General features: G+C 55.4%; 1 protein-coding gene across 3 annotated transcripts in view; it reads left to right on the forward strand.

The window, feature by feature from the left end:
• Positions 1–27,012, forward strand: part of MYRF (myelin regulatory factor) — a 65,848-nt gene that overhangs the window by 21,706 nt on the left and 17,130 nt on the right. For 2 of the 3 annotated variants that reach the window (XM_057410629.1, XM_057410630.1), the window contains exons 2-12: positions 4,508–4,595; positions 5,411–5,737; positions 9,150–9,211; positions 12,771–13,077; positions 13,704–13,876; positions 13,965–14,088; positions 22,052–22,247; positions 22,701–22,777; positions 23,413–23,523; positions 23,850–23,940; positions 25,121–25,321. In XM_057410629.1, the coding sequence (XP_057266612.1) occupies positions 4,508–4,595; positions 5,411–5,737; positions 9,150–9,211; positions 12,771–13,077; positions 13,704–13,876; positions 13,965–14,088; positions 22,052–22,247; positions 22,701–22,777; positions 23,413–23,523; positions 23,850–23,940; positions 25,121–25,321 (1,757 nt within the window). The remainder of the gene's footprint in view (positions 1–4,507; positions 4,596–5,410; positions 5,738–9,149; positions 9,212–12,770; positions 13,078–13,703; positions 13,877–13,964; positions 14,089–22,051; positions 22,248–22,700; positions 22,778–23,412; positions 23,524–23,849; positions 23,941–25,120; positions 25,322–27,012) is intronic. The other variant, XM_057410631.1, reaches the window with a different exon arrangement.

Consider the following 27,012-nt stretch of genomic DNA (forward strand, 5'->3'; position numbering starts at 1 on the left):
CAACTCCTCACTCACAGCCACGGGAACGTGCTCAGAGCTGTGTCTCAGGGCTCTGCACCCACTCTGGAGTGCTGGAGAGCCATCAGGAGAGGGAATGCCGCATCTTCCCGTGTGGAATCAGCAGCCAGGTCCTGCTCCACTCTACATCCACTGGGTATTTTGTTGTTGCCTCCCTGTACAGTGGTGGTTTTGTCACCAGGGTGCTCTGTGCCTCAGTTTCCCCATAAGCATCCTGCTTTAAATGTGCTTCATGCAGAGAGATGTGCTTTGCTGGAAGCTCTGGCTGCCCCATCCCTGGCAGTGTTCAAGGCCAGGTTGGACACAGGGGCTGCTCTAGTGGAGGGTGTCCCTGCCCATGGCAGGGGTCGGAGCTGAGTGAGCTTTAAGCTCCCTTCCAACCCAAACCGTTCCATGAACTGCTCCCAAAGCTACAGGCTCTCCATCATGCTCCAGCCACCCTCTGTACCACCAGCACCGCATCCACGACCCTCCTCTCTGCTGTGACTGATGGCTCTGACCCTGCTACAGACATGAGTGAGCTCCCTGCCCTTTGCACCAGGCTTCAGGTGAAGGTTTGCCTGCAGCAGATAATGGACCTGGCCCGTCTGTAGGTCAAGGACTTCAAAGCAAAGCTGTAGTGCTGCTCTCACCTGCAGGTTACTCCCTCTCCTGCCTGGCTCTGCTGCACCTTGGGCAATGCTGCCAGTGGAGATGTCCTCTTCTTGCTGTCTTTCAAGCACTCAGGTCAGAGAATGGTGCTTTAATACCTTCAATAGCTCCCTGAAACCCAGAAGTAACACCCCCCCCCCACCCTTCTCTTACATGGCTTCAGTGCTATGGGGAGGCTCCGGGCTTGGCACAGCCTCTTCTCTTCCACCTCATCCCTGGTGTTCCACCAGCCTTGGCTGATGCTCCCCAGTTGCCCTCCTTGTCGTCTCCAGGTTCCCACATCTGGTTCGTGTTAGCAAATCCCAGGCTGAAGTTCCTCAGCCCTCTCCCTTCCTCCCACCCCCAGGTGACCCAGCCAGGATTAGGGGTGATTAGAAGACAAGCAACAGAGCAGGAATAGAGGGGGGAGGGCCTGTTATAAATAGAAATACCATAAACTCAGCCTACCACTCGAGGTACGTTCTGGGTTTAATCTCTCAGACCTGTAAATATGACAACTCGCAGGGGCCGGACGCCGTTAACTCTTCCCGAGCCCGTCTCGGATGGGATGCAGGATGCGCTGAAGCACCTGAAAACAGGGAGCCAAGAGGATGTCACCGGCTGCCAGCAGAGCAGGGAGGAGGCAGGGGGAAGCACCTCTGTTTGGATGTGTTTGGAGCTTTGGGGAAGGCAGAGAAAACCAGTCCAAACATTGGGATTCCTGACATTCTCACACGTACGGGGGCCTCTGCTCGCCAGGAGGCTGCGGTGCAGTTAACAGCGTGTTCTTCAGGCTGTTTGTGGATCCCTTCCATCCTTTTGCAGTGGAGGGGTTGGAAAGCGGAGCCGGGTGGCCAAGAGGAGGACGGGGCATAGGGACATGGGAGGGTTGGGAGATGCTTTGCAGCAGCATTGGCTGAAGGAGCTGGGAAACAGAAGGGTGACCTGGAAGAGTCTCCGTGTCAGTACTGGGATGTCAGTGTGTGAGAAGGGGCTGGATTACTTCATCCCTGCCTCGGGATGTTCATTGTGCGCAAGAACATTTGGGTGGCTCTGTGGGTACCTACAGCATCTCTCCCAGCTTGCTGCTGAGGGATGGAAGGCAGAATGCCTCCTGCTGAGCTTTAGGGACAGCAAAGAGGTTATGGGTGACAAGAGCCTTTATGTCCTCTTTGGGGCAGGCACTGGTGCAGAGGTAAGGCTGGAAATGAGATGCTGTGTGCGGGTCACTGCTGTTCTCCCCACAGGAAGAGGACCAAGGCCAGCAGCCCTGGGCTCCTCCATCTCTCGCTGGGGTGAGATGTGGGGTCTGACTGTGGGTGTTGAACTGCCCAGGGTGGCTTCCTGCTTCCCCCTAATCTCTGCTTTGGAGGGGGAGGGAGCATTGTTCCTGTCGTTGGGAGCTCGTGACTCTATGGAGGAGTATTAGGCTGTAATTAATCACCTAAAGCTGGCTTTAGGTAAGAGCCCGGCTTGCATGGGAGCTATGGGTGGTGGGACATTCCTCATGCAGCAGGTCCCACTGCCCTCACACGCCTGTTTCACCCCATCTGGCACATGGAATGTCCTTTCTTCCTATCAGGAAACCCCTATCCCATCCCACACGTGCAGCCAGACCCCACCGTGGTTGTTATCACATCCCAGCTCTGCAGCAGCACAACTGACCCACCGCTCACGTCATGGGGCTTATCTCACCCTTCGTCTGGGTCTCACCTGAGGGCTCCTGAAGGTGACTTTTAAGACAAGGTAGCAAAGAAATAGGAGAGCCCAGCACAGCGCTGTCTATCAAGGGCCTCCTGTCCTTTCTGGATAGGTCCTGGGTTCCTCTTCTACCATGGAGGAGCTCCTGGAGTTTGGAGGTGGGAAGGAAGCTGAGGTCTGGCTTTTCTTGCACAGGTTCAGTAGCCTGTGGAAAGGCAGCAGAATTGGTGAAGTGCCTTCTTCTGCTTCTCTGAACCTGGGTCCCAACCCTGGAACTTGGGAGAAGACAAGTTTTCTTACAGCTTTTGGGGGCTATGAGGATGCTGGGGAGGGGCTCTTCATCAGGGACTGCAGCGATAGGACAAGGGGTGATGGGTTCAAACTGGAACAGGGGGGATCCAGATTGGATGTAAGGAAGGAATTCTTCACTATGAGGGTGCCTGAGGTGCTGGCACAGGGTGCCCAGAGAAGCTGTGGCTGCCCCATCCCTGGCAGTGTTCAAGGCCAGGTTGGACCCAGGGGCTTGGAGCAAGCTGCTCCAGTCGAAGGTGTTGGGGTTGGACCTGGATGAGCTTTTAGGTCTCTCCTAACCCAAACCATTCCATGACTCTATGGAGCAGGATAACAGGAATAGTTGCTACCACCTCACTGCAACTTCAGGAGAGGACATGGCTGTCACAACTGTCACTGATCTGTGGTGCTGGCACAGCTTGGGACCTCATAGGCTCTGCCTGCCTTGTCCTCTTCTCACCACAGTGCAACCCTAGCAGCAGCATCACATATCCCTGCTCCGGATCATAGAATGGTTTGGATTGGAAAGGACCTTAGGATCATCCATTTCTAACCCCCTGCTGTGGGCAGGGACACCTTCCACTATACATCCTTCCATAGCAAGAGCTTACATTGGAGAGCATTCCCACCTTCTCCATGTCCCTGAGCTCTGTTGTGGAGGCAAGTGGTGCACAAAGGGTTAGGTGCCTCGCAAGCAAACAGCTACCCAGGTTTTCCCCCCTCTAGCCAGGGTTTCTAAGGCAGAGATCCCTCCATCCGCACACACACCCTGTCCGTTGGCAGAATTCCTAGCTGGATTTATTTCTGCCCATTTGCTTGTCTTGGTATGAAAGGGATTTGCAGAGGGGAAAGCTGCCATTGGCCAGGGCTGGGATGAAACCCCCCAGCCGGGGCTTTGTGGTTCAGCGCCTGACCTTTCCCAATGCATGGTCCATAGAGGGGGGAAGTTTGGGGTCAGGGTCTTCTCCTGGGCAAGGGATGTGCTTTAACGTGGTGCTATGGGGTCTTTGAGGAAGGGGCCGTCTCTGTTATCTGCGGTGGGGGGAGCCGGACCTTCTCTTCCACTCTCTTGGCAGTGGTTTTGGCACCGGCCCCAGAGGGCTTCAGCCTCCCACTTGAGAGGCACAGATAAAGAAAGCACTTTCTGTCAACAAACCCTAGCCCAGCTTCCCCAGAACAGGCGAGGGAGGAGGAATCCTGCAGGAGAAAGGAGAGGGAAGGCCATTGCTTGCCCATGGAGGAGAGGAGAAGATGGAAAGGAGGGGTCCTGCGGGGTCGGGACCTCATCCAGAGCTGCTATGGCAGCAGCGGCGGTGAAATTCCAGCCCAAAGATGCAAAGGGATGGAAACCAGCTTTCCCAGCACCCCCGGAGCCTCGCAGGGATTGTGCTCTCTTTTGGCCTGCTAAAGGGAGCCCTTCCATCAATCCCAGTGCGGCCAGCGGGTCCTGCAGCTTCGCTGACAAAGCTGTTGTGGTGGTTGGGCAAGACCTGGCTCTCGGGCTCTGTGGAGCCATGTGTCTTGCATAGCTGAGCCCTGACCCCAAGATCTCCCTTCTCCCACGTGTCCTGAGCCTGGTCCTGGGAAGCCCATGGGTCCCTCAGCCAGAGCAGTGCTTGCAAATGGCTGCAGAAAAGCCTCACTTGTGACCAGCATCCCAGGTAGCGTCACCACCTTGGCTTGTCCCAGGCACTCCGTTCCCTGTCTGGTCTCACACGGGGATGCAGACGGGTATGGAGATGACAGTCCTCAAACTGATGTTCTCACATGAGTTTCTTGACTCTGCAAAGCTCTGGTGGTGTTTCTGAAGCAAGGATCTTGAGTGTCCTTCTCATGGCTCATGCTTCCACCTCCTCTCCCTTCCCAGGCCACGACATTAATGGAGCTCTGGAACCATCGAACATCGACACCAGCATCCTGGAAGAGTACATCAGCAAGGAGGACTCACCCGATATGTAAGTTCTTCACTTGTTCCACAGCAGGAGCTCTGTTCTCTGTTGTTTTCTGGATGCGATGTTGAGCAATGTCCAGCCCTGCAATTCGAGGAGTCACTGAGCAGCTCTGTCCCTCCTGGAATCCTCCTTTATTGTTCTTTGCTCTCATTTCCACTTCTTCCTCTTGTCTCTTCCTGGCTTCTTACCTTTGAATGTCCTCAGTCTCTTCTGGTCCTTCTCCTTCCCCTCCTTGAGGGCACCACAAAAGCTTTTCCTTAATCTGAGCAATGGGAAAGCAAGAACTAGGAGCTCAGTGGGAAGTGTGGAGCTCCATGAGTGCGGAGCAGGGATGTGTGCCAACATCAAGGCCACGTTGGACACAGGGGCTTGGAGCAAGCTGCTCTAGTGGAAGGTGTCCCTGCCCGTGGCAGGGGTTGGAACTGGATGAGCTTGAAGGTCCCTTCCAACCCAAACCATTCTATGATTGGCAAAGAGGTGGGAACACATCTTGATGGCCACCAAGGAGACCTGGGCTGCAGGGGGGAAGCAGGATCTTTGGGGCTCATGTGACAAAGCACCTTCCCTGGGTGAGCTGCAGGTCCTGCTGTCTCCCACTGTCTCTGGCCTTTAACACCTCCCTGGGTAGCATCAGTCCCCCCATCCCAGGTGACTGACCTGCCTCCCTGTACGCTCCTGCTGGTGCCACCACAGCGCTGCCTGCTTTTAGGTGTCCCGCAGCACCATGAGAAGCTCCATCCCCATCGCTGCACGGCTGGGCAGGGGTGGGCTGAGCAGCAAGTGTCCCTCTGCTGAGGTTGTCCCCTTCTCTCCCTCAGCTGCTTCCCTGACATCCCTGCTTCAGCCAGCTATGCACACCCCCAGCCCTCCAGCTCAACCACCATCAACGCGCCTCTTCCCAGCTCCATCGCCAATGGGACCACCCCCACTTCCAGTGGTTCCCTCCACCTTCCACCCCCGGGCAGTCAGATCCCAATGCGGCATGGTCCTCTCCTGGCCAACCCTTGTGGACCGGGCTACGGTGCTCACCTCAACTGCAATAACAACAATGGCATGGTGGTCCCCAAGGGTTACCTTGGTGGCCACTGCCTGAACAACGTGGTCCCTCCAATCAAATCAGAGCCCAAGGCTTCCTACGCACCTGGGTAAGTGGGGTCGGGGTGGTAGAACAAGGGCAGTTGGTGGGACAAGTGCTACTCCAGGCTGGTGGGGCCTGGAGGGTTGGTGGTGGTTGGTCCCATTGCTACAGCATCGGTCCTGGCTTCACAGATTGATGCTTTATGGCAAGGGTAGGTCCTGAAAGGTTGTTTGGTGGATCTTGTCCGTATGCATTGAGTTCGAGAGGATCAGTGGTGATGTCGGTGCTGCACATCTACAAGCGTGTGATGGGAGAATGTTTTAGCATTGTGGGGGGGTTTAAGAAGGAAGAGACATGGGACAAGACAAAAGTCAGTCTCCGGGATGTTGCCATGACCATCCATAGGGAAGATGTGGACTGAAATGGGAACAGAGATGCGCCTCTCATGTCCTGATGTTGTAGATACTCCACTCAAGAGAAGAAAAAGGTGGCTCTGAGCTGGATTTGTACTCCTTTGCAATGAGTTCTGAATGCAGACCTAGTGGAGGGGAAGAGGATGACTGGGATTTAGCATTGCTGGACAATCAATGTGGGAGAAAGCACGTGCTTCCTGCTCTCTGGAATGGCCTTGCATGGAACAGGCAGGAAGGGAATGACCCTGGGAGGCTGGGAAAGCCCAGCATCGTGGCCCAGCATCATCTGGAGTGGCCAAAGGGGCCAGACAGAGACCATGTCGGTAGAGACAGGTCAGGCAGGCACAGCTTGGTGAAAGGGTATGGTGTCTGGGATGGGAGCTAGAAGGCATAAAACTTGGAGACCCAAAGGGACCCGTGGTCCGTGCTGCTCTCCTCCAGCTATAGGGGTGTGAAGCAAGAAGATGGTTGAAGCTGGACGGATGAAAATCCAAGTGTTCAGCAGCATGTTCAGCCGCAGGAGGCCTTGGTCGGGCCGTGAGGAGCTGTGCCGTGGTCCAAGCTGCCTCTGTAGCACAGGTGATGGATGGCCCTGATGTGCTCTCCGCACAGCCCATCCCTGTGCCTTCTCCAGTGGGGATGGTGGATGTAAGGACCGAGGACTGCTCATCCCTGCAAGCCCCTGCCTGGCTCTTCTCCCTCTGCCTTGTGCCCTCTAGTGTTGCCAGCAAGTACAACGTGGTGATTCCCAGGTTTGGAAGCCTCCATCCAGCGCACCAAGGATTCAGCAGCTCCGTTGGGATGGCTTTGGCCCTTTGGATGAACATGGATGGATCTCCCAGAAAGAGACAAGCTCAACAAAACCTGCTCTTGTTCTATTCCCAAAGTGGGGAATTCTCCCTTGCTGTGTTCCCAGAGGCAGCTCAGGGTAAACCATGCCCATGTCATGTCTCTTTCTTCTGCGTGGATCTGGCGTTCTTCAGGATGTGGAGACCATAGCTTGCTATTAGAGGTGGAAACCTTGGTTTGGATGTAGGTGAACTGGGTCGGCTCTAACGGCAACATTTCCTCAGCATCCCAGAAGGATTCTTCCCAGTTGTATTAGGCTTTTCCTGGACGAATGATGTCTCGCATGTTGGATACCAACAAACCCTTCCCTTGGACTGAGCACATCCACACTACCTCCGTGTGTGAACCCTGCAGTGTCCACCTTTCTGCTGCAAGACCTTTTCCAGCCCCCAGAACTCGTGAATTGTCCCAGACCCTTTTGTTATTGGCCAGAACTTGGCTTTGCAGGGCACAAATCCTGATAAATCCATAGGAAATACAGTCTGAAGTCATGGCCAGCACAGCAAGGAGCTGTGGAGATAAGGCTGGAGCTAGATGCTCCAGACCAAGGGTAAGAGGGGAGTGGTGGGAAGGTGCTGTAAGTGAAGGTGGAAGATGAGGGAACTATGGTGAGGGCTTTTTGGTGCCTCATCCCTCTCCAACTACTACTGGGGTTGGAGGCCAACCCCAACTATCACTTACCATGAGCCTATTTACTGGCTCTTGGGCTCCTCTGGTGCAAGAAGGTCCTGGTGGGAGCGGCGTTTGAGGTGTGTGTGATGCTCTGCCCATTCCTTCCCCATAGCCCCAAGCACCTCCTTGCTTTTGGCCAGCTTCCCTCCCAGAAGCACTGGTTTGTCTGGGGTTATTCTGCAGCCACAAAGCTGATGTTTAAGACAGGAAAAGGATCCCCATTGAAAATCCAGGTGTGATGAGGAATGAGGGGTCAGGAGATGGGGAGGGAAGCAGTGTTTGTTTTAGATGGAGCACCTTTGGCTTGAGGTTCTGGGCTGTTGGAGTCTGCTGGGGCTTTGCTGAGGTGATGGAGAAGGTGTGAATGGGCTGAGAAGAGAGTTCCCTGTCAGAGATCTCCACCATATGGTGAATGCTAAGGTGAAGTGAGCCTTCCTCTCCAAAGCATGGATCATGGCTCCACCAGAGCCACCATCTCCCTGCCCAGCCCTGCTGCAGTTCGGCTTCAGTGACCATGGCTTGGTCTAGGTGGGAGTAGGACCTCAGCCCTTTCCATCCACTTCATCTCCAAACTGTTACTAGAGAGGAAGCAGTTTCTGAGACAGGCACAGCCTTTACTTGTGCACCAGGGAGGTGGAGCTGTTACCCTGGCCTGAAGATGTATGAGGCCCAAGCTTCTGCTGCAGTGGATGTGTGTTGAGGAGGAGCTGCGAAAAGGGAAAAGGGACATTGGTTCAAACGAATTTCCAAGGAAAAATTGCTTTGGAAGTGGCTGAAGAGCCCAGGTACCTGGAATCTCTGCTGGCTAGAGGTGGAATAAGGAAGGATGCAGGAGCTAACCAGCTCCCTGCGGTGCATCGGTGCTGCCACCACAAACAGGTTGCCCTGGGGAGTGGTGGATGCTCCATCCCTGGAGATATCCAAGGCCAAGCTGGATGTGCTTCTGGGCAACCTGAGGTCGTTCAAGATGTCCCTGCTTGCTGCAGGGGGATTGGACTAGATGAGCTTTGAAGGTCCCTTCCAACCCATTCTATGATTCTAGACAACGGGGCTGGTCCTCAACCCTGCAGCCATGGGTTTGTGCTGGAGAAGGATTGGGCCATCAGAGCCCAATCCTGCTCCTGGTGATAACGGGGTAGAGCCAGAGTGTTGAGCCAGCAGCTGTGGTGGTGCTCAGGTTCGTACAGGGTCACAAGGCAGAATCCATCCCATGGGCTTCCCAGCATCAGATCCCAGCTTCTCCCCCAGGCCCCCTTCTCCCCCCATCTTTCTCTTGGGGAACGGATCGATTCCTGTTTGGCTTCTTCTGCTGGAGGTCTCATTGGCAGGTCAATGTGTCTATCCCTGCTCCTGAGGGCCAGGGAGTCGCTGTGGGGTGGCAGTGACGGCCACCGGGACACACATGAGGTGATGGGAATCTGCTGTGGGAGCAGCTGGGAATTCCACCCAGAGCTCGGAGGGTGCTTTGGTAGAAGTGGCCCTCTCAGTTGTGCTGGAAGCTGCTTTCAAATGACTTTCCCCTTCTCTTTGCCCATTGCTCTGCAGCACTTTGCCTGACTCTCCCCCGGACTCTGGATCAGAAGCTTACTCCCCTCAGCAGGTGAATGGTAAGTGCTTCCAAAGAGAGTAAAGGGAGGGGGGAAGGAAATCCAAACCCCAATCCCAACATCCTCCCCCTCTTTGTTCTGGGAAAGTGGTTGGCTCTGCAACCTTTATCAGACGGGAGAAAACAGGCGGCTGCAGTACGTGGGGAGATTATCAGTTAGTAAATATCCCTCCACTTTCCCTATTGTTCTGCTCCTGGGCTTTGCCAGGGAACGAGGGAAGGAACGGGTGAGCAGGAGGCAAGGTGGGAACAGCTTGGTCCCGGGCAGGGTGGGATGTGGAGCCCCCGAACCTCCTTGTCCTGCCTTATCCCTGCACCTCGGGGGAGCCAAAGGGAAGGAATGTGAGCGCGTCCCTGACATGGAGCCCGGCTCCAGGAGGCAGGAATGAACCCGCCGTTGAGCTGTAAGTCCCTTCCCTGCCTTTCCCTCCCCTCCAATGGGACCAGTGTGATCCAAGACGGGGGGTGTGTGTGTGTGTGTGTCTTCTGCTCCCAATGCAAAGGGCACAGGGAGCTGGTGTCAGAGGCAGGGTCATTGCCAGGCTCTCCCTGGGGAAGCCACCGAGTGCTGTTTGGTCCCTGTGACCTTCAGTGATGGCAGGAAGGTTGCTTTGGTCTCCCTTCCCCCTCGGCAGCAGCACCCCTTCCCCATTCCCCAGCAGGAGCAGCGCCCGCTCTCCTGGTTTTTGATGGAAGAGGTCAAGAGTTCTGTTTATCTTGCTAAAAAAAATCCCTGGAATTCCTCCTGCCCCTTCCTTAAATATAACAAAGAGGCCGGGTTGCGCTCCACAGGGAGAGCTGCTCTGATGGGGAGGAGAGGAGGCTCCGGGGAGCACCCACAAAGCAGCTCCTTCCTCAGGAGGGAAGGGTTGGTTTCCCAGACCTGTTCTTTTCCCTGGAGCCGGGAAGCACAGAACACGGGTCCTGCGTTTGGTAAAAGCATCCCCGTCTTGGTTAGGAGCCTGTGGAAATGGGGATGTGAAATGGCGATGTGCCGTGGTGCTGTGGAGATGGACACGGTGAAGATGCAGTGTCTGCTGTGAGGATATGTGTGTTCTCGAGCACTCATGCATGGGCTGTGCTTTGGGAGCTGCAGCTCGTACCTGGGCCACCAATTGCCTCTGCTGACCACGCTCAGGGTCAGAACGTTCACTTAAGATGCTGTAAAGATGCGTTTCTTGCAGTGTTCCTCAGGGGAGGACACGAGGCTCCTCTCCCAGCCCTGACGCCACTGTCCTTCTATGCAGGCTGGGTCTCCAGGGGTTGCTCTGATGCTGTTGGATCTGTATCCATCACTGGGATGAGCAGTGCCAAGGCTGCCTGGCTGGCTGTGTTTGTTGTTGAGCGGTGCTAGTCTTTGCTCAAGGTGGAAGTTGAGTGCTCGTCAGGATGGCAGGAGCGGAGCTGGGGAAGGGGGATGTTGCTCCCCATCACTTCTCACCAGCTGGAAAGCAGAGGAATACCCTATCCCAGGAGCGTCACCTCTCAGCCTTGGTCCTCATCTCCACCCTCCTCGGGATGGAGACCTCCCCTCCTCCTTGGAGCCCCAGTGCTGGTCCCTGGGACAGCTCCAGAAGGCAGAGGAATCCATTCCGTGTGTGCTGGAGAAGGGCTCCGAGAGAGCTTGGCCAGGAGCAGAACGGGTGGAAACAGCCCTGTCCCAGCAGTAGGAGGGCTCAGTGGCATAAATACAGGTCACTGCTCTAGCCCTTGCAACAGGAGGAGTTTATACTGGTTCCTGGTCAAGTGCTTTGGCCTCATTAGTCAACCAGTTACTGGTTGTTCTGAGGACAAAGTCCATGCAGACCAGTGTCCGGCTCAGGGCTGGTTGGTGGCACCTCCTTAGGGATGCAGCCTGGCAAAGACCCAGTAGATATCTCCTATGTTATCCCCCTCCATGCCTCTGTAACAGCTGTGGCAGGTCCCTGCATGTGCTGGTCCTCCAGCCCTTAGGTAGAGGCTGTGGAAACAGATGGGCTTTGTCCTGATGAAGAAGGTGGCTGAAGGTTTGTTCTGTGGGGCTGGCGACCAGGTTGTGTTTCCCACAGCAGAAAGCCCAGCAGAGAGCTCCTGGTCACAGCCTGGGGCTGCACTTTTGTCACTCCCTGGGTCTTTTAGTTCCAGTTCCTCTTAGAGGATGGGCTTCCACCAGGTTTCGAGCCAACCTGAATGTGTTCTGCGGCACAGATGTGGTACACTGGGTTCTGGGGAGGTCTCAGGAGGGTAACTGGGTTTACCTGGTCTTTGTGCTGTTTTGAAGGGTCCGTGCTGTCATGGACTCCTTACCAGGCTCAAGCTTTGGGAGTGGTGTCGAAATCTTCCCTGTGAGGGTGCTGAGAAGCTGTGGCTGCCCCATCCCTGGCAGTGCTCAAGGCCAGGTTGGACACGGGCTTGGAGCAAGCTGCTCTTTGGAAGGTGTCCCTGCCCGTGGCAGGGGTTGGAGCTGGAGGAGCTTGAAGGTCCTCTTCCAACACAAACCACTTGGATTCTATTCCATGATTCTATGACTATAGAGAGCAGGCAACACACCAAGCTGGGGCCCCAAGCTCTGAGCTGAGCAGTGCTGGCTGGGATGAAGCCCACCTTTGGCTTCTCAAGGCTCTGTCAATGGGTGATGGTCTGGTTTCTTGGCAGGGTGCTGCGGTCCACAGCTACAAGGAGCTCTGGCATCATGAAATGGGTTGTCTTTGCCATGCCCAGAAGCAGTAAAATCAGGCCAAGTTCAGGTGCTTTCTCTGCAGCTCTGCATTTCCAGGCACAGGCTTCAGATGCTGTTCCTGATCATTTGCCCCCCCCCATTGTGCTTTAATGGTCCATGTAGTTCCTTGGTGCTATAGGAATATCGTGGTTGATGGCTTTCCTGTTTGAAGGGACAGTCACAGCTAACACAAAAGCTCCCTGGGGATTCCTGAAGACATGCTTCCACTGCACCCACATGATACCTCGGGTTAGCAAACACCAGGAGTGTCTGTGGGCATCTTCCCTGCCCTTCAGCCCGAGGACCTGACTGCACTTTGAGTTCTGCTCCTTTGGGCTTCAAGCTACTGGGCCCTGCCTGCTTCCTTGTGCTGACCCCTCCAGTCTCACCTCTCCTCAGATGTATGGTGCAACAGGTTTCATAGTGTTGATGTCCCTTTATCAGCCAGCCAGGACCCTGCTGTGTCCTTGCTCTGTAGATACCACTTGGACACAGCCTGTGTCTGCAGTTGACAGCCAGGGCTGCTGACATGAGAAGGGAATCGCTGCAGGGCAGATGGGGTAGGTAGGGAGACAGCCATGCTGAGACTAGGGGGAAGAGCAGCGAGATACGGATTCATGAGCATCATGGGATGATTTGGGTTCAAGGCACCTTGAAGCTCACCCAGTTCCTCCCCCAGGCCCCAGACAGGGACACCTTCCACTAGAGCAGGTTGCTCCAAGCCCCATCCAGCCTGGCCCTGAAGATAACCAGCATGGTTCAGGGGCAGAGGAGTGCTGTGTCCATGCTGGACCTGGCTTTAGGACCCGGTGCACGTCCCTACCTGCTGCTCTAACACCTTTGACTCTTTCTCTCTTTCGAGATCCTCACCTCCTCCGGACCATGACCCCTGAGAACATGTGCCACATGACTCCCCCTTCTCGCCTGGAGCATCCTCCTCCTCCTCCTCCTCCTCCACCACCACCCCCCCATCTCCCAGGCCCTCCTCCTCCTCACCCGCACCAGCAGCAGCACACCCCGCACTACCCCAGCCTGCAGCGGGACATGTACATGAAGGCTGAGCCCCTGCTGCCACCGTATGGCATCGGGCAGGGGATGGCCCCTGCTGACCTCCACCATGCCCAGCAGTCGCAGATGCTGCACCAGCTTCTCCAGCAACACGGAGCAGAGTAAGGACTCGGGGCACTGGGGCTTTGCAGAGCTATTGGTGGGGTTTGGGGAATGGGGAGGATGAGGGAGGCTTGGGGCTGCATGAGCAGAATGACTGGGTTTAAGTCCAAGTTAAGGAGCTTGCCCTGGTTCTATGGGAGCAAGATGGGGAGGCATTGAGGTGGAGATGACCTAAGGTGTGGGGCATGGACATGGCTTGGAGGTGGGTGGTGGGGACAAGAGGAAAGCAAAGATGTGGCTCAGAGCATGGCCGGCACCGAGCCTGGGGGTTGGCAGAGCCACTGAGCTTGAGACTAGGGCTGTAAGAGCAGCTTGGGGTGTAGTTGAACAGCTGCTCAGACCTTGGCCTGTGATGGAGGGTTGTATTGGCAAATACATGCCCTGAGCATGGTTTGGACCAGCAGCTCCCTTTCCTGCTGCCCAGGCTTAGCAAGGAGCTGGAGTTGGAATTAAGTGTTCGGATTTCCTAGGCAATGGGAGAAGATGCTGACAGAGCTGAACGAGCTTGTGGGCTCCCTGCATGCAGGTTGCTATGTGAGATCCCAGCTTTGTGCCTGGTCAGGGGCTGTTTTCCGCCCACCTCTTGCTTCCCCGCTCAGCCTTTGCTTTCCTGTGGTCCCTGCAGCCTCCCGGTGCATCCCGCCAAGAAGAGGAAACACTCTGAGTCTCCCCCCAACACCCTCAATGCCCAGATGCTCAACGGGCTGATAAAGCAGGAGCCAGGGATGGGGTCGGTGCCACTGAACCCTGATAGAGTCCAAACACCTCCCTGGCACCAGCCAGGAGCGCTCTCGCCAGGTATGTGAGTGCCAAGGGCTTCCTTGTGCTCTTCCCAGCTGGACGCTGTCTCAGAGGGGTTGGAATAAGTGTTCTCCCCTCATTCCAGGCCTGATCCAAGATAACGACAGCTTGAACGGCTCCTACTTGGATCCCAACTACCAGTCTATAAAGTGGCAGCCGCATCAACAGAACAAGTGGGCAACTCTGTATGATGCCAACTACAAGGAACTGTGAGTAATTCGTCCACCTTAGGAGGCAAGGGAGTGAAGCTGGGGGCATCATACTCACAAGATGGGACAAGGATCAACCTGGACACCCCACTGTCCTCTCCTGTCACCTCCTGATCTCTGCTTGCCTGCACTGAGGTGGAGATACTCTCCCCACAGTACCTTTGCCATTGGGAAAGTTACTCCTCTGTGCTTCCACAGGGCTGATGGAGGATTTAAGACACGGCTTGGTGCTGTAGGTGATAGCCCAGCAACTACTCAGACCTTGGTCTTCCAGGGAGGGTTGTATTGGCTATATAAACCTTGCTCCGAGCGTGGTTGGGACCAGCAGCTCCCTTTCCTCCTGCCCAAGGAGCTGGAGTTGAAGTGTTAGGTTTTCCTAGACGATGCATAGCAGGGATGGCTGGAGGTAATCCAGAGCCACTTCAGCACAGCTTGAGGGCAGCATGGAGAGGAGCCTGAGGAGGAGGAGTGGGAGTGGTTGATGGGCAGAGGAGAGAAGGGAAGGAAGGGAGAGGGGGGTGAGGAAAGCTGGGAAGCCAGGAGGGGTGGCAGAGGGGCAAAGGGAGAGGGCGGAGAGCAAAGGGGTGGCAGAGGTCGGTGGGGAGCAGAGAGCAGTTGAGGGGCTGGGAGCTGGAAGGTTGGGAAGGGTGGAGGCAGTGCAAGGACAAGCTGCATAGGGAAAGAGGAGTGCTCAGGAGGAAACCACTCCGGATCCTCCCTGCATTCCTTGGAGGTGACCGAGAGCTGGCAAGCGGCAGGCTGGCTTCCAGGAACCTCTCTGGGAGCAAATGAACCTCCCCATGTTTCCCCTCCTCCTGTCTGTGCTCAGCCAGGGGCTGGAAGGGCTCCCCTTGGGGGACGTGGAGGAGGGGGTGCTCTGTTGTCTGTGACACCGAATGACCCAAGACTCTTATCCCACCTCGCCTGGTTCGGGATGGGAGCCGGGACCCGGGTCATGGAGGCAGAGCAAGACCTGGGATGTGCAGGGATGTGGTGCTGCGAGCCCTCGTGCATCCCCAGCCTCGGTCCTTGCGCCGGCCTGTAACACAGACCTGAGGTGACTGGGCCGTGCTGGGGGTTGTTCCCTATGAGAAGGGGCTGTTGGAGTTGGTTACTTCACTGGGGACACCCATTGGGAAACGCTGTGTCTGTGGCTGTTTCCCCACTACAGCAGGAGAAGGTTGATTTGCAGAGGGTTTTACTCGTGCTTTCCTAACCTGTTCCCATAAAGGAAGCATCTCCCACCTTCAGGAGGAATACCAGCTGCTTCTGGGCACTTGTGACACTGATTTCCTCCCTGCCAAAGCCACCTTTGCCTATTGCTGCTGTGCCTGCTTCTCCCAGACTCTCTTTTTGTGCCAATAATGCCTCTAGCCTTGAGCCTCACTACCTTCGCCCTGTGTCCAGGTGCTTCTCTGACTCAGGCCATACTTGATCTCAGTCTGTCACTCCTTGGACTGGCCTCTCTTCCACCATGAGGGCTTTCATGACTACAGAAGGACCTTGGGTCCAAAGAGCTCTGTGCATCCTGGAGCAGACCTTTTGCACAGCCTTGTTTTTGTCTTGCACATGAGTCCCCTTTCCCTTCCATCTCACTGTTTACCTGCGCTGGGGACATGGTTTCTCATCTGAACCACGTCACGACCCTTTCAGTTTGTCACAGACCATCTGCAAGTGTTCCAGTCCCTGTTATACTCCTTGTTCCAGAGGTTATCCATGGACTCCAGCATCATACAGGCAGATTGATAGAGCAAACTACACCATATTGGCAACAGAGAAGCTGCTGCAGTGCTGCAAACCCCAGCTTTTACCTTCTGCAAACCCAACCCGTGTTCTTTGGACCACTTGGGCTCACCTCCTTAGTACCTGCTTTTAGGATTCAGCCAGAGCAAACCCACTTCAGTGGCATTTAGGTCATCGTCCCGTTGTGTAAAGAGTAAATTCCTTTTACCTGACTTCATGTAGATTTGAGGAACCCACGTACACTCTGTTGTGGTGCTGGATTTGACCGGAATGAAGGGTTAAGGTCAAGGTTGATCGATAATTTTCAGTTTACACACTGCCTCAGGGGACTTTTGCTCCTTTGTGATGGGTTTAAGGCCAGGTAGATCTAAGAGAGCCCCTGCAAGCTGAACCTACGTCTGCTCCTACATGGATGATCTCTTTGGGCTCCTGGTAGGGTGCTGCACCAGAATATATCATGGAATGGGTTGGGCTGGAAGGGACCTTAAAGCTCATCCAACCCCAACCCCTTCCACTGGAGCAGCTTGCTCCAAGCCCCTGTGTCCAACCTGGCCTTGAGCACTGCCAGGGATGGGGCAGCCACAGCTTCTCTGGGCACCCTGTGCCAGCGCCTCGGCACCCTCCCAGGGAAGAGCTTCTGCCTAAGAGCTCATCTCAGTCTCCCCTCAGGCAGGTTCAAGCCATTCCCCTTGGCCTGTCCCTCCAGGCCCTTGTCCCAAGCCCCTCTCCAGGTTCCCTGCAGCCCCTTCAGGCACTGGAGCTGCTCTCAGGTCTCCCCTTCAGGAGCCTTCTCTTGTCCAGGCTGCCCCAGCCCAGCTCTCTCAGCCTGGCTCCAGAGCAGAGCTGCTCCATCTCCACTGGTAACCATCACTGCATGTTGTTTGTTCCTCGGAAGAGTCTCCTCTAGGGTTTGCTTTGATCAGGAGCCCTGTGAGAGCTTCTTCCAGCTCGTCTCAGCACCATTTGAGCCCATTGAACAGCTCTCTCTTCTTACGCAGTGAGTGTTGCTGTCACATCATGTCACATCTGTATCTTGTGCCTGTGAATGAGTGGACAATTTCATCTCAGTTCAGTCGTCTTCCTGGCAGAAAGCTGCAGAGAAGTGGCCCATCAACCACTATTTTCCTGCTGTTCTGGGCTGTACCTTGGAGCTCTCTTTTCTCACCTATTGCCATGGCTCAGTGAGATGGGGATGGCATGGGGGGATCTGAACTAATTCTGCAGTTAAGTAGCTTTTCTTACCTTCTAAGAGACCTGTACAGTGAATGTGAGTACACTTGTGTGAATGACAACTGATTCCCTGTCCCTAGGAATCCCCATGGAGCAGCCCTGCAGCAGCCTTCTACCAGGAGATAAGGGAATTATATGAACCACCTGGATTTAGGTTTAACACAGACTTAGAATGAGGCTGGATTAAGGAAATGGAGGGAAGGAAAGAAGGGCAATGTGCTCAAACTGAAACTCTTCATTAGGGACTGCAGTGACAGGACAAGGGGTAACGGGTTCAAACTGAAACAGGGGAAGTTTAGATTGGATCTAAGGAAGAAATTCTTTCCTGTAAGGGTGGTGAGGCACTGGAATGGGTTGCCCCAGGGAAGCTGTGAATGCTCCATCCCTGGCAGTGTTCAAGGCCAGGCTGGATGAAGCCTTGGGTGAGATGGTTTAGTGTGAGGTGTCCCTGCCCATGGCAGGAGGTTGGAACTGGATGATCTTAAGGTCCTTTCCAACCCTAACTGTTCTATGATTCTACATGGATTCAATTGGAGGTGCCTGGAAGTCTGTGCCTTGGCTCGCTGGGCTTCTGCCTCAGCCTTTTGCTTGTGTTTGCCTGAGGATTCTGAGTGTTGGGTGAAGGAGCCCGAAGCCTGTGGAGGAATGGCGTGGGTGATCTAGTTCTCCTTGCCTTTTGCACTGGGCTTTGTGGTTTGAGGCTCGCTGAGCCATCAGAAGAGTTCACTGGTTTCCAGCAGCGGTGCCGAAGAGGTCTGGAACCAGGCACTTGAGTAATTCCCTCCTGGGAGCAGGGGTAATTCATCTCCCTGACAGCGTGCTCTGATAAATGCCAGCAGGCTCCCTCCTCCCTCCCCACCTTTGTTTAGTTTGAGGGAAGGCAGCTGGGGAAGGGTAGAGCAGCTCCCAACAGAAACGTTCCGTGCTGAGCCCAGAGCTCCTCTGATCTGCTCTCCCCTGGGGAACTGGTGCTGTCCTCTTCCCATGAAGCAAACTGATGCTCTCCATGTTCAGGCTGAACGTGAGCTTGCGCTCCTTGCGTGGAAGTAGTGTCCTTATAAACACCAAACCTTGCTGCAGATCCTGATCTCACCCAGGGGATGGGCACTGGTGTGAGGTGGTCCAGTCCTGCTGGATGTGGTTTGGGGTAGTGACATGGTCTGTTGGCCCTCTTGGCTAGCTTGGTTAGTCCTGTGGTGATGGACCACCGAGGTCTCATGATGTGAGTGTATCTGAGGTAGCTGAAGGGACCGTATAGGGTGCTGAGCCTGGAGGAGAGAAGGCTCTGGGGAGACCTTAGAGCAGCTCCAGTGCCTAAAGGGGCTGCAGGAAACCTGGAGAGGGGCTTGGGACAAGGGCCTGGAGGGACAGGCCAAGGGGAATGGCTTGAACCTGCCCGAGGGGAGACTGAGATGAGCTCTGAGGCAGAAGCTCTTCCCTGGGAGGGTGCTGAGGCGCTGGCACAGGGTGCCCAGAGAAGCTGTGGCTGCCCCATCCCTGGCAGTGCTCAAGGCCAGGTTGGACACAGGGACTTGGAGCAAGCTGCTGCAGTGGAAGGGGTTGGGGTTGGAACTGGATGAGCTTTAAGCTCCCTTCCAACATAAACCAGTCTGATTCTATGAGTGCATGGAATTAGTGAGTGCTCCTTGAGTTAGGGAGTCTCCAGCCATTACATTGTAGGAGTGGTTGAGGTATTGGGGAACCTGGAAGGAAGGAGGAGGGAAATGGGGAAGGTTTTTCTTCCAGGGAGGAAGCAGTTGAGGCATGCGAGCATCCCTCTGAGATCCTGCTCTCGCTCACAGGTCCCAGCACAGATCCCTTTAGGGACATCTCTCCTTGCACAGATCCCTTTAGGGACATCTCTCCTTGCAGTGTCTTTCCCTTTGCACTTCAGTGTGGAGGACGAGGTTGTGCCCTGCTCCACTCAGTGTGATGTCAGACATGGCTGTGGGGAGTTTGCAGCCTCTCACCTTCACTTGGATTAGGAGAAACCTCTTCTCCTCTGCTCCTGGCCTTAATCTGCTTCTGTCAGTGGGGGCATTCTGGCTTAAACAATCCATTTGAACCCAGCCCTCTATTCCTGACACTTTGCCCTCTGACTCTCCCTGGGGAAAGCCAGCATGGCTTTGGCTGCCCCTTGTCAGCAGCTGGTGTCATCCCTATATCCAGGAACCACTTCAGGGTCACCTGCCCTTCCTTCTCATCACCCCATTTACTGCAGCCACCCATCAGAGAGGGGCACTGCTGCCTGAGGACTGGGTCCAGGGCAGGGTGATAGTCACTGAGATCCCTTTGGGTTAACAGGAAGGGGAGGATGGCTTTTTGTAAGTATCACCGGAGTCCTGACAGTGCCACAGGCAGGACATGGTGGTGAGGGAGTGGATTTGCTGCTTCCAGGTGGGATTTACAGTGTGAGAGTGAAAAACCACTGGAACAGGTGATCCAAGGGATACCCCATCCTGCAGTGGGGGTGAGCTGGGAGCAGCTCCTTGGCTTAGTGATGGCCAGAAGGCTGGGGGGGATCCTTGGGCTCTTTGACACCTGGGAAGCAGCTTCTTGCCTCCCATCTATCCCAGTGCAGGATCCCACTTCGGGGAATGCCCCAGATCCAGCCCTAAGGAAAACTCAGAGGAAAGGAAGCTCTGAGGTGGAGATTCAGGCGTTTCTAGAAGACAGAGGAGGGGGAGCCTGACTCTCCCCTCTGTTGGCGCATGTTTTGCAGCCATCAGTTTGATGTGAACCAGAGCACGTTTTGGAAGCATCCATGGTTTGGAATTTCAGTCAGACCCTCCCTCTCCTCATCTTTCTCTGTTAAAATACAACGGGGCAAGTGGTGAACGCTCAGGGATGCTGGAAAGACACAGGCAGAGGCAGGGAAAGCAGTTGGGAACGGCCCCACCATCCTTGGAGGGAGCACGGGGGGTGCTTGGGCCAGTCCCAGCCACTGCTCCCCATCAGGAAGAGCCAGATGGAGAACTGAGGGCTGAGGTTAGGAGGAGGGTGAGAGCACAGAGGGGAATTCCTGTCGTGCTTCTGCGCTAAGGTAGTGCTCTGCTCCCACCGTCTGGTTTGTGTTTGGGACAGGGCACGACAGCCTCGGGTCCCTGGGGTGCAAGTAATGAATAGTTGCTTGTGGTCATCCCAGCGTTATTCCAGGTTTCATGCACATTAATCCCTGAAGCATGTCTGGGGGAGGATGCCTGTATTCCCAGAAGAAAAGGGGTAACAGGGGAGCGAGAGTGACCTTTCCCTATCTCCTGCTTCCCGGTCCCCTCCCATTGCTCTGGGCTGTATCTGCCTGTAATAAGGTGGAAGCCACAAAAGGTTTGCTTTTGTGGAAGAGCATTCCAGAGTCTTTAAGCCTGATGTCAAGGTTGAGCTCCCCTTTACGTCCTCCGTAGCTCCTTAGTTACAATGGGATTGGGGTGTGCTGCTAGAGCTGCTCGATGGCGAGGTGGGAGAAGAGGCATCTCCTTCCCCACCACCAAGGGCAAGCGGTGCCCCAGGGGCCCAGCAGCCCGGGGCTGGGGTTTTGGATGGTGGGAGAAAAGGGACTTGCTGCAGAGGCCACATATTTCCCTTGTTCCCATAGGAACCAGCCCATTAAAGAGATGTAGATTAAACCTCCCCAGCTGGTGCGTGTTCACCGGGCAGGCAGGGCCCCCTCATCTTCCTCCTCCTCCTCCTCCTCCTCCTCTGGACCTGCCGAAGCTGGAAGCTTTTGGCAGCAGCCGGAGCAGGGGGGTGTGAGTTTGGGGATCCAGCATGCAGGCGGTAGCAGGGATTAGGGCAGGCAAAGTTGGGAATGTGATGGGGGAAGCAAGCAGAGGTGTGGGACAGCCCTTCAGGGGAGCCTGAGCTGCTTCTGCCAGTGAGCAGCACTAAAGGGTCTGCTCCAGGCCTTGGGCAGGCTGTGCAGGTTGGGTCTCCAGGGTGTGTTGAGCCACGTAACTGCAGGTAACATGTAGTGGTTCCTATTGTGCTGTGCTTATAGTATTAGTGCTGTAGTGTGGCATATGGAGGGGTGGGTGCCCCAGCATCCTTGTCAAACCCTAGTCATAGAATCCCAGCCTGGTTTGGGTCGGAGGGAGCTTAAAGCTCCTCCAGCTCCAAGCCCAACCCCTTCCACTGGAGCAGCTTGCTCCAAGCCCCTGTGTCCAACCTGGCCTTGAGCACTGCCAGGGATGGGGCAGCCACAGCTTCTCTGGGCACCCTGTGCCAGCGCCTCAGCACCCTCCCAGGGAAGAGCTTCTGCCTAAGAGCTCATCTCAGTCTCCCCTCGGGCAGGTTCAAGCCATTCCCCTTGGCCTGTCCCTACCTGACCCCAGAGCTGGATCAGGGCTGCAGGGGACTTCTCCCCAGAGCACAGCAAAGGGGGACAATCCCCTCCCTGAGCTGCTGCTCATGTTCTGAGGGTGCAGCCCAGCACATGGGGGGAGTTCTGGCTGCAGGCTCCCACTGCCACAGGCACAGGAATCGTATTCCCTTCCAGCTGAGGACCCACCTAAAGCAAGTCCTGCAGCTTCAAGGACCTTCTCTGAGCTCTCACCCCTGCACAGCAGGGCAGGTTGCTGCGTGGGCTTAGGCAAAGTGTTGGGCTCCTGTTGGTCAGGGTCTGCCTGTGCCTATGAGCCCCAAGAGCAGCATCAGCACAAGACAGGAGGGATGGCATCAGAGGCCATCTCTTTTGCCCCAACACAACCCTCCTTCCCCTCCCTTGTGCCTGCTGTGCCTCAGGATTGCTTTGTGGCTGTATGTGTGCTCTGGTCTTCACCATCCGTGGTGGTGGGACCGTTCTTGTCTGGTGGGACACAGAGGTGAGCTGCCCACCCAGCCCTTCCCATGCGCATCCACACCCCAGAGCATGGCCATGTACCATGCCCCGTGCACCCCTCCTTGCCTGTGCTTTGGGTGTGTGGCTCATCCTTCCCCCCACCAGCATTACCCTTTGTGGGGCTCACAGCTCTAACCCCCATTGCCTTCTCCGCAGCCCGATGCTCACGTACCGCGTCGATGCTGACAAAGGGTTCAACTTCTCTGTGGGTGACGATGCCTTTGTGTGCCAGAAGAAGAATCACTTCCAGGTCACGGTCTACATCGGCATGCTTGGAGATCCGAAGTATGTGAAGACCCCCGAGGGCCTGAAACCCTTAGAGTGCTTCTACCTGAAGCTGCACGGAGTGAAGGCAAGCGGGAGCTAAGGGCCAGCAGCAAATCCAGCAGGGAGAGGGGGTTCTTAGCAAGCTGGGATCGAGCAACACCTCATCTTCATGTGCTAAGTCATAGAGGAGTGTGTAGGAGAGTGCTGACGGCCAGGACAAGGCAGATCTTGATTAGTGAGTGCTAAGATGGGCTCAGGTCCATGGATACACCATGCCTGGGTGTCTTCAGGGCTGCCTTTCACTCACCTTTGACTCTGGAGGTATATAGGGACTTTGGGAAGATCCTTTCACCCTCAGACACCCCATTGTCCAAGCCGTGCTTGGTCAGTGACCATGCTCAAGCTGGGTCTTGCAAGTCAGTTGCACTGGGTGATAGGAGGGCTGGGCAGACAGCTACCCTGTGCTGGGGTGAAGGAGGTGGGATGGGGAAGCTCTCCCTCTCTGCCCTTTATCACATGCCCCAATCTTTGTCTCCAGCTAGAGGCCTTGAACCAGTCGATCAACATAGAGCAGTCGCAGTCTGACCGCAGCAAACGGCCCTTCAACCCCGTGACGTGAGTACTGTTCATGTAGGAGAAGTGATGCTGGGGCATCAGCAGCAGCAGAAGAGGGTGAAAGGGGCTGAGCTGCAGGTCTCGGGATCAGGCTGCGAGTGTCATGCTCTCCAGTTTGCTGCAATGCTTCCCACAGCAATGTTTTCCTCTCTTTGCATACCCTTTACATGCCCAGTTCATGGACCTGCCTTGATAGAGCAGGCCAGGAGATGGCTGTGGAATCGTAGAACAGTTTGGGTTGGAAAGGACCTTAACATCATCCAGTTCCAACCCCCTGCCATGGGCAGGGACACCTCACACTAAACCATCTCACCCAAGGCTCTGTCCAGCCTGGCCTTGAACACTGCCAGGGATGGAGCATTCACAACCTCCCTGGGCAACCCATTCCAGTGCCTCAGCACCCTCACAGGAAAGAATTTCCTCCTTATCTCCAACCTGAACTCCCCCTGTTTCAGTTTGAACCCATCACCCCTTGTCCTGTCCCTCCAGTCCCTAATGAAGAGTCCCTCTCCAGCATCCCTGTAGCCCCCTTCAGACACCGGGAGCTGCTCTGAGGTCCCCATGCAGCCTTTCCCCAATCACCTCCTCTCCAGCAGTGTCATCACTCCCTCCTCTTTTCCTTTTCCCTTCCTCAGGGTCACCCTGCCTCCAGAGCAGGTCACCAAAGTCACCGTGGGGCGGCTGCACTTCAGCGAGACCACAGCCAACAACATGAGGAAGAAAGGCAAACCCAACCCGGACCAGAGGTGAGGGGCACAGATGCATCCTTCAAGCCATTCTGAGCACTCAAGGCTTGTGGATGTGCCAGGCCTTGGCTTGGGCAGTGTGGTTGGATGGAGGGAGACATGGGGGGCAGTCCTGGATTGCCCCCTCGTTGTCTGTGTGCAGGAGAGGAGGTGTCTGCTATGGCCACAAGAAGGGTCTTCTACTCTGTGAGGCATTAGGGACAGTGCTTGTGCCCCACAGCACGTGGAGAAGGGATGTTCCAAGCCCACCTCAGCCTCCAGAGGGGGAGCAGGCTCAGCAGTACCCAGTGCAGGATGGCACCCTGACCTGTCTTCCCCCTTGGCAGGTACTTCATGCTCGTGGTAGCCTTGCAGGCACACGCACAGAACCAGAACTACACGCTGGCTGCCCACATTTCAGAGCGCATCATTGTCAGGGTAAGTCCCTTTCTGCTCCCTCAGCCTCTGCAGGTATCCGATAGTCCATTGCTGGATGTCCTGGGTGATCCTCCTTCCTTCCCCTGGCTTTTCAGTGCTTTCCCCACCCATCCCTTTCCCACCTTCTCCAAACTCAGAGCTTCTCTCTGTCCATGCCTGCCTTCTGGCTCCATCCTTTCCACACATCCTGCATCAGAGCAGCCTCGGGACATGCAAGAACTTGCAGCCTCCTTCTTGCCCATCACAGGGGATTGCAGGCAGCCTGGACTGCCCCATCCCTTGTGGGGCACAGAACCACAGCAGCAGGGCAGAACCCCAGGGTCTGGGACCTAGGAGCAGCAGCCATGTCACTCAGTCTCCTATTGTCCTGCGTGGATCTGGTTGGGGTTGTTGGAACAGCTCTGATAGCTGAGATAACAGACAGCCCAAGAAAGCAGGGGTATTCCTTTAGGGAGAGGAGCAGAACAGCAGGCATAGTCTTGGTTTCTGCAAGCTTAGACAGAGGCTGCCTCTGCTGTCAGGGCAGGCTGGGATCTGTTCCCAGCAGTGGCACCAGATCCCTGTCCCTGCCACTTTGCCTTGTGCTGCTGCAAAGCTCTGTCTCAGACCTCCACAGCCTCACTTGTCCTCTGCTGGCTCTGTCCTGGCTGTCCAGCTCCTTGCTGTCCCTGCAAGGCTGGGACTGCCTCAGCTCAGTCTCAAGGCTTCCTAGGGCTGTGATTCAGTGTGCTGCAGGCTGGAGAGGGCACCCCTGCCTGGATCTCGTGACCCAGAGACGTTCATCCCAACACACTGTTCATCCCAACAGCCCCTTCTTATCTCTCAGGATCCTGGGATGAACATGGCCCAGGTTCAGCCAAGATCTTCCCCATTTCTGTGGAGCAAGAGCACCCTTGCTGGGTGTTTCTGCTTACGCCAAGCTTTGTTTTGGAGCTGTTTCACATCCATACTAATGGAGACAGCACCATCCAGGCCACCACAGCAGCTTGGAGCTCTCTGACGCCCATCTGTTGCCCTCAGCCTCTGCTGCTATACAGTCCCACAACACGCATGGAGGGCTGTGTCTGTGGGGCTCTCCTGACCTCCTCACTGTGTCTCCACCTCCAAGTGCAGCATCACTGCAGCGTTTTTCCCCCTGGATCTGCTGCTTCTCAGTCCCCACTTCCCTGTCTCTCCACAGGCCTCCAACCCTGGCCAGTTTGAGAGTGACAGCGACGTGCTTTGGCAGCGGGCACAGCTCCCTGACACCGTGTTCCACCACGGCCGGGTCGGCATCAACACGGACCGCCCCGATGAAGCCCTCGTGGTCCATGGCAATGTGAAGGTCATGGGCTCGCTGATGCACCCTTCAGATGCCCGCGTGAAGGAGGACATCCAGGAGGTGAGAGCCAGGCAGAGCAGATCAGGGACCTGAGGCACCACAGAAGGTGTGAGTGTCCTTGTGAGTCTTTCAGCTGCTGATTTGACATGGTCCTTATGGGCATTTGACATAGTCCTTACAGGCGACCTGGGCTCCTATTGACGAGGTTTTGACATAGTCCCTATGGACGACCTGAGCTCCTGTTGACCAGGTTTTGACATGGGTCCTTATGGGCGACCTGGGCTCCTATTGACCAGGTTTTGACATAGTCCTTATGGGCGACCTGAGCTCCTATTGACCAGGTTTTGACATAGTCCTTATGGGCGACCTGAGCTCCTGTTGACCAGGTTTTGACATGGGTCCTTATGGGCGACCTGAGCTCCTATTGACCAGGTTTTGACATGGGTCATGGGCAACCTGAGCTCCTGTTGACCAGGTATTGACATGGGTCCTTATGGGCGACCTAAGCTCCTATTGGCTAGGTTTTGACATAGTCCTTATGGGCGACCTGAGCTCCTATTGACCAGGTTTTGACATAGTCCCTATGGGCGACCTGAGCTCCTATTGACCAGGTTTTGACATGGGTCCTTATGGGCGACCTAAGCTCCTATTGGCTAGGTTTTGACATAGTCCTTATGGGCGACCTGAGCTCCTATTGACCAGGTTTTGACATGGGTCCTTATGGGCGACCTAAGCTCCTATTGGCTAGGTTTTGACATAGTCCTTATGGGCGACCTGAGCTCCTATTGACCAGGTTTTGACATGGGTCCTTATGGGCGACCTGAGCTCCTATTGACCAGGTTTTGACATGGGTCCTTATGGGCGACCTAAGCTCCTATTGGCTAGGTTTTGACATAGTCCTTATGGGCGACCTGAGCTCCTATTGACCAGGTTTTGACATGGGTCCTTATGGGCGACCTGAGCTCCTATTGACCAGGTTTTGACATGGGTCCTCATGGGCGACCTGAGCTCCTATTGACCAGGTTTTGACATGGGTCCTTATGGGCTACATGAGCTCCTGTTGACCAGGTTTTGACATGGGTCCTCATGGGCGACCTGAGCTCCTATTGACCAGGCTTTGACATGGGTCCTTATGGGCTACATGAGCTCCTGTTGACCAGGTTTTGACATGGGTCCTTATGGGCGACCTAAGCTCCTATTGGCTAGGTTTTGACATAGTCCTTATGGGCGACCTGAGCTCCTATTGACCAGGTTTTGACATAGTCCTTATGGGCGACCTGAGCTCCTATTGACCAGGTTTTGACATGGGTCCTTATGGGCTACCTGTGCTCCTATTGACCAGGTTTTGACATGGGTCCTTATGGGCTACCTGAGCTCCTATTGACCAGGTTTTGACATAGTCCCTATGGGCGACCTGAGCTCCTATTGACCAGGTTTTGACATGGGTCCTTATGGGCAACCTGAGCTCCTGTTGACCAGGTATTGACATGGGTCCTTATGGGCGACCTGGGCTCCTGTTGACCAGGTCTTGACATGGGTCCTTATGGGCGACCTGAGCTCCTATTGACCAGGTTTTGACATAGTCCCTATGGGCGACCTGAGCTCCTATTGACCAGGTTTTGACATAGTCCCTATGGGCTACCTGAGCTCCTGTTGACCAGGTTTTGACATGGGTCCTTATGGGCTACCTGTGCTCCTATTGACCAGATTTTGACATAGTCCTTACGGGCTACATGAGCTCCTGTTGACCA

This window comes from Pezoporus wallicus, unplaced genomic scaffold (assembly GCF_028554395.1).
Source record: "Pezoporus wallicus isolate ANWC-B61680 ecotype Strahan unplaced genomic scaffold, APGP_CSIRO_Pwel_v1 contig_8787, whole genome shotgun sequence".
NCBI classification, from domain to species: Eukaryota; Metazoa; Chordata; class Aves; order Psittaciformes; family Psittacidae; genus Pezoporus; species Pezoporus wallicus.